The 10022-nt window shown below is 39.5% G+C and overlaps 1 protein-coding gene across 1 annotated transcript; it reads right to left on the bottom strand.

Annotated features, from left to right (window-relative positions):
• LOC149098492 (uncharacterized) lies at positions 1–4746 on the bottom strand. Its single transcript, XM_089277161.1, has 6 exons — positions 4519–4746; positions 3955–4112; positions 3260–3429; positions 1836–2026; positions 1271–1387; positions 1–86 (listed from the first exon to the last, which is right to left on the bottom strand). The coding sequence occupies exons 1-5, from the start codon at positions 4726–4728 to the stop codon at positions 1277–1279; spliced, it is 840 nt and encodes a 279-aa protein (XP_089133287.1). The 5' UTR covers positions 4729–4746; the 3' UTR covers positions 1–86; positions 1271–1276.
• Positions 4747–10022: the final 5276 nt, after the last annotated feature.

The raw sequence follows: 10022 nt of genomic DNA, 5'->3' as shown, positions 1-10022 counted from the left end.
TTCCACATTATTGTATTTTTATTGTGTTTGTTTAACATCATTTCATCAATTGTTAATCAAATCACATCCTTCCGTCTGAGGGTTTCCTGTCCGAAAAAAAAGGGTTATATCAGTAATGGAATAACAAGCAAGAATTTATATTCTCTATTGTGGATGAAGCTCGAAAATAACAACGGGCCTTGTCTATCAACTGCCAAAGGATTTTCTCTTCAGGCGTAAGTGTTAAAGTACCTAAGTAACCTGCGATTAGTTGTTCTTTTCTTTCTTGGAAGTAAAAAGAACGCCTGATTATCAGAGTGCTGTCCTCCAGAATGTCAGCCATCAAATGTACCCTTCTCCTTTCCCGTGGCGACGGCCTTCTCAAACTGACTCCCACAACTGATTAATTCCAGAATGGTGAGGAGAATAAAATACGGGTAAATGTATGAAGGATGGAACATGTTTATGCGTCTTTCTACGTTGGGACGTCCTCGTTTGTACTCATTTTCGTTTTTTTTTTTTCGCGAATTGACAGAAAATCGACTTCTCGCGAATTTTACACTCGCGAAATTTAACAGCACGATCATGATCAATTTACAAAATCAAACAGTTGCAAAAAATGATAATCGACACAAAAATGGCATCCATTAAAGCTAAGTTTCTTTCTGCGGCTTCAACAGTTATCTCGAGCTCCTTTGAACCACTTTTTTACTCCAGGAGCCCATTACCTACTTCCTCTACATATTCAGAATGTCTTAAGCACAATCATTAAATAACTGTTAACCGATTCCTTGTAGTCATCACTAAGGGAGATTGCCAAAGGGTGCATGGGAGAAAGCTGGTGTTACTGAGGCAGATCTTGTCAGCGGAAAAAACAGATTTCTTCAGAGAAACCTTTTGAGTTTCCGGATGAAACTTTTAGATTTAAAATCTACTAAATCTCTCGCACCACCGATTAAGTGTATGCGTTTGTAACTTATCTGAAAGTTCCTGTTTGAATTACTTCAGTACGGTTGATGATTTATCACCTCTGTAAAATTTATGAAAATAAAACCCTGGTTGACGCATTTTCGCGAAATTTGATGCTCTTTTTTCCATTTTGTCTCTTTCAAATCGCGAAATTAATTAAACGTTGCGTGATATTACCCAGCCACCACCGCGAAATTAAGTACGACTAAGGTAGTCATCATTGAGATTATGTACATAACAAGAACTCGCGGCGTAGATTGTACTGCGTAGTGTGTGAAAGAAGATAATTGAGTACAGCCAGCCTGCGACTACGTAATCATACCTTCAATTAGACGTTTGAAGAGAAAGGAATGCACTGGGCTTTGATGCGGCAAGGAGCTTTCCTGCACGGAAATTCTCGATTTTCCACACACTTCAAACCAGGAGGGCACTTCAGAGTCTGCGGATAAAAGCGAGTTATAAGACAATGCGATTTCATGTTGTGATTCAGTCTTTTTTTCAATTTTTAACTATTTAATTATGTAACTTTCATTTCTGTTTATTGCAGATTATGATTATGATTCAAAACTTTACGCTTGCACGTAAAACGTGATCTTAAACATTTTTTTTTTACCAGTGACAAAATTTTTTGCATCAAAGGAAAATACCTTTATTCGAAAATTTGAATCTTTTAATTTAGCAGTTGATCTTTTTCTCCACTTCGTAGATAATGTATTGACGTGCATGTACGTGCGTGTGACAAGCAAATGGAAATCAAGAATTCTGTAGGAATCTAATGTTAACATGACAGTCGAGTTTGCATGCATTTATTTCACATCCAGACAGTGGTTCCTGATAATTTCAACTGAAAATATTTCAATATGTCTTTTTCCAGTGCCCCAGCTTACCTCACAACCACCAGGCGTCGATGAAGACACAATCCTGTTGACGGGAGAGGACTGGCACTGGAAGCACTCCAGCAGAAGTGTCTTTGGTGTTGATTTAGCTTCGATGAAATGTCCTTCAAAAGAAAACTCTATGAAATCTCCTTTCTGTAGATACCGGTTCCACGCGAAGCCCTGGAAGGAGTAAATGGTTTCTGTAAAATAAAATGTGTTTTTCAGTAGTGCTATTGACAGGACAGTAAGTCATCGTTTATACAATTTTCTCGATGTCTCTTGAACGTATTTCTTGTCCATTTCATTTTAAAATACTTCTCTATCATGCAGAGCTGTCTCTCTTTGAAAACCAAGGATCAGAGTCAGGGTTAGAGTTAGGGTAAATATTACCTGGTCAGTGGTATATAACTGTTAAATTCAATACCAAGCTAAGCCCGATTCAGCATTTTCCCTCTCTTGGGTGTAATCCTGTGTAGAATAAATTTTTCTTACCCAAACCCTAATCCTAAACCCTGACCCTAACCCTACCCCCCATAACCCTGGTCATCATTGAAGATACTTAAAGTATTGCTTAATAGTTATGGGGCGTATCAGATCTAACTGTTGTTACGTTCTTAGTTACGTCGACCAAATCAATCTCAATCGGGAGGGGATCCCATTTCAAACCTGCAAGGCCTCTCTCTACTTCGGCATATAAACGGATACCTCCAGACTTGGAACGAGTTGTAAGGGCATCTTAATAAAGCGGTCCACTTATTAATAATGTCCGGTTCCAGCCATCAGTTAGCTGTCCCTTTCCCTGAGTTAGAATTCTCCTTAGTTGCATAAGCAAGAGGTCCGAAGACTCTGGTCTCTGCGGGGTTTTTATTTGAGCTGCTTTTACTTCTACTTCTGCTACTAGAGTTCTACTACTTGACAAGCGAGTGCACACGCACTTAAAGGCCATATCGGTAGCTATGTGTGGGCTACACGGGACGAAATGACCTTAGAGGATTGAACTCTGTTTAACAATATAAACACAAACACTTTCACGCGACTTTCAGAAGGGAACTATAAAGTTTACAATCAATAGAAGCTAAAGCTTAGTCAACTAAAAACTTAAACAGGATCTTTGTGGGAGGTTCAGAACCAAAGCCAGTAGACAAACCCAAACATGACCATCGAGTACTCTTGACAAACTAATTAAAAGATGAACAACTTAAAATCAAAAGACTCTCGAGTGGGCAGTCGGGCTCAAGAATCACAAGACTAACGCGGTAACTGCAAAATGATAAACAATCGGTGATCACGTACCAAAGTACTTGATTCTATACAAGTTTGTGAGCTTTATAACACCTGTTTTCTCTCTCGCCGCTTTTCGTACCGTCCAGTAACGCCAGGAACGGGCAATAGTAATAATCAAACAGAGGCTTGAACAACAGCAAATTACTTACTAAATTTGTTATGGGAGACGAGCACAGCATTCCAGTGAGATACAATTTCCAGCGGATAATCGTAGAAGATCGTCACCTGCCAGTTGCCATTCATGAACCTGCTGATCTTGGCGAGGATGGTGATTGTGTATCCTGAGCACCATTCCTGGTCGATAATGTGTCGGATGTACCTTGAAATGATTTAAGCAAAACATCATCATTAAAATGTTTAACTGATACTTGCTGGCCACACGACGTTAAAAATCAATCAAAGGCTTCAGACGACTTAAAACGATTTTAGGTCTCAGTGCAGCCCAAGTAAAAACACGAGGCAATGTCGGGATCGAAAAATCGAACAGTGCTAGTTCAATTTCTGACCTGACTTGCCGCATACCGCTTTCTCCTCTCCCACGGTGCTTCTCTCCAGCCAATGGTAGTGCAATTTTGCGTCAAAATGGTTACCTAATAGTGTTGTTAATCCTCGCTGGACTAATAGATAGCATTCTACAGATGGCGAGAGTCAATTTCCATACATAACTATGTAGTTGCTTCATGCTATATTGTACATGCACAGGAAAAGACCTAAATTACATTCCCGTACGTAACAATCTGCTATTAAATTATGTCTAATAACGGACGCTGTTCATTAAAGCAAATTATTGTATTTAGTGGCATTCTAAAAGCTCATTCTTTACTAGGTAACACAAGGTACTTACTCCTCGTAGCCTGTATCGGCGACCTCCTCGCAAGCTTTGCAGTTTGGACCACCACAATCAATGCTGTGTTCTCCTTGGTTCTGGACACCATCATTGCAAGTGGGTGGTGGCGGCGGAGTAACCACGCCACAATCTGGCTGTTTAGGATCCCAAGGATCCTGAGAAAGTAAGTTTTACAAACAGAAGAGTCAATTGGCTAACTTTGGCACGTAGTTTGCTTAACCTTGTCTAGTGGCCTCGTCAGTGACAAGAAAATGGAAGGAAATGGATTATAGGAATGGACAGAGCCAGCCATAATTATAGATACATTTCCAATTTTGAGATCAGGGTGATATCTACACACGAAAAATGTTGCTGGATGGTAAGGTTGACATCATCAACAAACAAGTCCTTCAAATTTAACCATGTAAACATCCGATGGTCTCAAACTTAACAGTCGTACAACTCCGCCAAGGACAAGGTTATGCAAAGGGCCTATATATTTAATGAATCAGATTATATGACTCGGGATTATGGGCATGTCAGGAAATGTCATTTTGGAGAAGAAAAAATGAAGTCACTTACGGTAATTTTGTCCATGCCGAGTTCGTGCTTGCAAACATCAGGAGAAACAGACACCTGGCACGTGATTCTTGGATCACACTCGACGTTGATTGGCACTTCCCTTATGCGGTCATCAATGTCACCGATGTCATTTGGATGGAAGCAAAAGTCTCCCAGTTTAGCATCTTTGGTGAGTGTCGACACGGGGAGACCAACGTCTGGCGGACCCATTCTGCACGATCCAACAGGTGGAGCAGTATTGGTGGTACAGCCCATGCTGGGGTTCCCTCCTGTGACCCTCAACTTGGCGCAGTTGTAGTAGTTCTTGGCTTCGACGCCCAGAGCAGCTTTGTACTGAAGGATGTACATGCCATCAGCAAGGTTGAATGGAATGGTGATTGTTGTGTCATAGCGTTCATCATCAAGTTTATCTGTTGGAGACAAAAAATGCGTAGATAAACGTAAAGCTACAGTACGGAAACAAAAATTAATCCGGAGGACAGCATTATTTTCAACATTGACTGGACTGTGATCAAAAGCAATTATCTTAAAGTCTTCACATACTTTCACTACACTGGACGCTCTCGTAAGAGGTTACCCTTAGAACGCGACTGGTGTCCGTCATTGGAGCTGAACGCTTACGAGAATGGTTCGCAAGCACATGGCCGCTTACGGTAGCATGCCAAACTAACAATAAACATTGGGATGCAAAATGATTTTTTTTTAATGTATTATGCAATTGCGCGATAAGGCCATCCCATTTTTTTCTCTGTTTAGCGTCGTCCGACCGACCCAGATTTTCGCGTTTTCAAAAAACAAAAGTTACACAGAAGGCAATGAAGGCAATGACACATTATTTCAAACAATTTTTTCCCTGTTCTCGTTTGATTTTAACAACGACGTCGACTTTTTCCCTCCACCATTACCGCAATGTTGACTTTGTAGCCACACCTTGTTGTTTCCAGGCTCCACGGATATTATGCTGAGGTACCGGGCCTCCTAGCTCCAGACCCCTTTTCCAATTTTGTTTTTGTTTTTGTTTTTTCCTTTTCCGACCGACCGACCCAAAATCAGAAAACGCAGTTGACAATAAACGAAAAAAAAAAAAGAGGGGATGACCTAATGCGTACGGCATGAAAACTGTAGGCAACAGTACTAGGCTTGCCCTTAATGAGAACCAATAATAATTACAACCAATGTTAACATAAACAATCTCACTGCCACAAAATGCAGTGATTCAATTTATAAACGCTAAATTAGTATTTTTAGTAGTCAAGCCCAATTCCTTTCATGTGTCCGCTAACGGGAGCTTAGAAAAAAACAAAAACCGGAAAAGTCTCAATTTTAATCCCTTAAAGTTTCCGCGGCCGCTTATGGAAATATCCGCTAAAGACAACGAGTAGATACAGAACCTGCGTGGGAGTTCAAACGGTGAAGCTGTCGTAAGTAGAGCTGTCCGCTTATTTCAGAGCCGGTTAAGAGGGCTTCCACTGTAACTGTTAACACAATAAAGCTCAAGACTTGCCTGACTGATATTGACATCCGGGTCTTGCATTGCATGGATGCTTACAGTCACCAAACCGGAACATGCCTGGTCTCTGGTCGTGTCCATAACACACTACTTTCAGCACATTTTTCAGGTAAGCTTGGCGATCGTCCTTCTTACTCTCAGGTACCAAGGCGAGCCTGACATATCCGCCTCCGTGATTGTTAGAAGTCCACCCAACCTTAAAATAGCAACTCATGACATTACAACCAAAGATTTTCTTTGTATTGATTGATCATACAATGAAGTGTTTTCCGGGAAATGACAATCTGGACCACCCTCTATAACAGTGCCAGTACTATATACGAACTACACACTTCATTTCATTTCATCGTTCACCAATAAGGCTCTCATCAATGTGGCCTACAAGCGTTCTTTTTTATGGTAAACGCACAGGTTTCATCGAAATTCGCGAAAGTTAGAACTACATTGAAGTACTGCTCATTCCCTTTCACTTCATGCAACAGAACAACATCGCCGGATAAATTAAGGTGGCTCAAAAAAGTTTCCAGTTCTTAGATTTTGAAGGGTCGCTTGTAACCACGCTTTATCACTTGATCTTTAATCTTTAATCTTTAATCTACAATCATGGTGTCAACATTTGCCCAATCATTGTTGAACACCTTTTTATCATTTTCGTGACAGAGTAGGTTATCATAGCAACAGTATGACCTGCTAAAACACCCTTAATTGCAGCTTTAGGGGCTTATAACTCAAAAACGGCTCGGTGGAGTTCTTTTTATATTATCAAATTTTGATAAGCATGATAAGACAAAACTTTTAGCAAAGTTTAAAACAATTCTATACATACGGTTCAGAGCCAACATTTGAAAAGTTCATGTGGTTTGTCAAAAGTTGCGTCTTATCAAGCATATCAAAAATTTGAATTATAAGCCCCTAAAGCTGTAATTAAGGGTGATTTTAGCAGGTCATACTATTGCTATGGTAACCTATTGTGTCACCAAAATGATAACAACGTGTTCACCGATGATTGGGCAGTTTTTTGATGCCATGATTGTAGCATCAAGTGATAAAGAGTGGTTATAACGAGCAATCAAAACCTAAGCGCTGGAAACTGTTTTGAGCCACCTTAGTATAATGCTTTTACTTGATGAAAGACGAGAATAATACACATGCAACGAAGTACGAACCTTGAGACGATCTCCTGCTTTTACGTCGGTCACAGCACCTTTAGGGTCGAAAAAGTAGAATTTTTGTATTTTCAAAATTAAAACGAAAAATCAAAATCGAAATGAAAAATCAAAATCAAAATGAAAATTTAACGATGGACAAAATAACAGCTATAAATAAAATAATCAGCACCTTTGTACCATTTTTCGCACGGTCCAGTTGTGTCGCCAGCTTTGTCGGGATAAGTGTCAAAAGGTCTGAAACAATGATGATGGTTGGTAAAATGATCTGACTAAATGTCATCATGAAAAATCGCCAAAGCCCCGTTCTTAAGTCAAGGTGGCTCACCATAGTTTATTTTTTGAGAACACGCATGCTGAAGACGAACGCCTAAGCAATCTGTGCCTCAGTGCTAAAAGCAAAAAAACGAGTATTTTTTGTAAAAATTTTATGACGTCAGCATGACCACAAAAAGCAAAGTTTACGATAAATTTTCTTGTTTCCTTGGGTGTAGTTCCGTAAAATTCAACATAGTGGTTACAGCTACTTTTCTTTACTTGACGCTAGTTTTGTGGGACAATGTTTACCAATTTGCAAAAAAAAAACAACAAAACAAAACAAAAAAAAAAAGGCTTAAGGAACTTCCTATGCAATCCTTACTGTTTGGGTTTAAAATTCTTTCGGGCTGTATGTTCTAAATTCTTTGAGAAAAGAAAATCTCATACAAAATTGTAGCCCCATAAACGCCCAGAAACCCACCTTTTTACCAGTTCTAACTGAAGACTAAACCATTGAAGAAGACAAAAGCCATTGTTAACTGAGATGATAGTGGAATACAATTTCTTCGTGTTATTTCATTTAATAGATTTGTGTGGACTGTTAGCGAAAACGACCACGAAGCCGGCTTTCAAAATGTAGCTCAAGCGCCGCCACACCTTAAATGATAAGCCTATGAGCCACGTTACAAAAAAAACTGCAAACCTCCTCTCAGCTATGTTAAAAAATGATTTGATAACAGCATTTTTACCTGGGACAACTCATCCATGAATGACCAATAACCCACTCGAGAAGAAGGAAATAAAGAAGTGCGAGTCTAAATATCACTTTAAAACTCATGATCCTCGAGAGTGTGTTAATGGTGCTCCTTGTTTGACTTGAGGAACTGAACGCTTGTTAAACTGAACTTTGTTTTTAAGTGGGCACCTTTTTGTAAAGCGTCTTCATGCATTTGCCTTGCACACACGCATTTGACTGCAAGGTGCCAATCATCATGACAGCTGAACATTTGGTCATTATTTGGATTTTTTTCGAAAACTACTTTTTTGCCGACATTTGATTCTTTGTAACAGCGTTCATAAAAGCGTTATGTCAGAACTGTTAAGCCTTGCACTTAAATCTGAGCAAACATTTGCTCTTCAATAAGAAATGTGTGTTACATGTTTCCATGACCAGCACCTTATGGAACTGAGACCAAATGTGAAACAGGGGCATGCACAAAATTCAGTTTTTATGTATATCTTTTTCAATTTCATTTCCCTCTTTTTAATATTTCTTAAGACAGTACGATTGGGGAAATTATGCAAATTTAGATATCCTGCAATCTTATAATAAGAAAATGTACCCAGGAAAAGGAAAACATCATCAAGGATTTGCTTTGTTACGCTTTCGTTTTTTTACACTCTATTAAAATTAACAGAAAGGTCGGCAAACAAAATTGTCGTAATGTTGCAAAGCTGTTTAAATTACAATTTTTTTTCAGTTCTCTGTTAATTAAAAAACTATGAGCTCGTGCAGTCAATAAAGGCCTGTTTACAAGGAGGGAGGATTATACCCTAGCAAGCGGGTTAACCCTAGCTGGAGGGCAAAAGATAGCCCAGGTTTACAAGCAAAATTTCACAGGTAGGGTAACCCTACAACCCGGGACAACTTAATGCGTGGTTACACTCAAAGAGTTTGGAAAAAAAATTAGAAAGTTAACCCGGGTAGGCGGGTTAACCCTACCTGGAGTGTTTACGAGAGAAAAAATTAACCCGCCTGCCAGGGTAACCCTAGCGCGCAGGTAGGGTAACCCGCTTACCCGGGTAACCTTAGCTGCCTTGTAAACACGACGATGAAAAAAAGAGGAAATGTGTGAGCGCTAAGGTAACGCGCTTGCTAAGGTAACCCTCTCTCCTTGTAAACAGGCCCTAAATAATAACGATTTACAATTTTCTACAAATGCCTAAAACTTTTCAAACTTTTTCGATGTCGATGAACTACACATTAGCTGATGGCAGTAAAAGTTTCAAAAAAAGGTCTATAGGAGTTTTCGTGTTAACGTCCTTAATTCAGTGCAAGATTAGTATTCCTTAGCTTGGTGAAACATGATAACGTGATAACGTTTACAAGTATTCACAGAAGTATCGATCAATAGTTTAAGTTCTTTGTTTCAATTTTACTAGGAGCAAAGCAGCCTGCATACAACCGCTCGCTTTCCTCATGAAAAATCGAAGGGAGGAAGCCCCTATCCGATCTTTAGTTTGTTCAGCAGAGCGGGCGGCTGTACATAGGACAGAGAGTGAAGAGTGGGGATTCATTGAAGTAAAAATAATTCAACGAATAGAATCTAGGAAAAACAAAACGTGTTACTTTCGAGATTACATTACGCTTCACAGTTAACACATCAAGGGGTCAAAGTCTTCGTATAACATCTTTTAAGTTTTATTCAAACATTTTCCCAATTTTAGTCAACATGATAAAATCGTTTCTTCAAAGCCATAAGGTGAAGATTGTTAGCATATACGTACTTAAAAGGAGTGTAACAAACCTCAGGCGGCTGTGTAAATACGTGTAGCGGCAAGCTATCGGT

The sequence above is a fragment of the Orbicella faveolata genome, unplaced genomic scaffold (genome assembly GCF_042242905.1).
Source record: "Orbicella faveolata isolate gen_17 unplaced genomic scaffold, um_ofav_v1 contig_46, whole genome shotgun sequence".
Taxonomy (NCBI): Eukaryota; Metazoa; Cnidaria; class Anthozoa; order Scleractinia; family Merulinidae; genus Orbicella; species Orbicella faveolata.
The sequence above is the reverse complement of the archived record's forward strand: the minus strand, read 5'-3'. Positions and strand labels throughout refer to the sequence as shown.

Bases quoted from the DNA above. Each gene is read 5' to 3' on its own strand.
- LOC149098492 (XM_089277161.1), bottom strand. From the start codon at position 4,728: ATGGGTCCGCCAGACGTTGGTCTCCCCGTGTCGACACTCACCAAAGAT. The intron at 3,430-3,954 runs GTAAGTACCTTG...AATCATTTCAAG, and splicing joins GCCGATACAGGCTACGAGGA to GTACATCCGACACATTATCG. The intron at 1,388-1,835 runs GTAAGCTGGGGC...TTTTATCCGCAG, and splicing joins CGACGCCTGGTGGTTGTGAG to ACTCTGAAGTGCCCTCCTGG.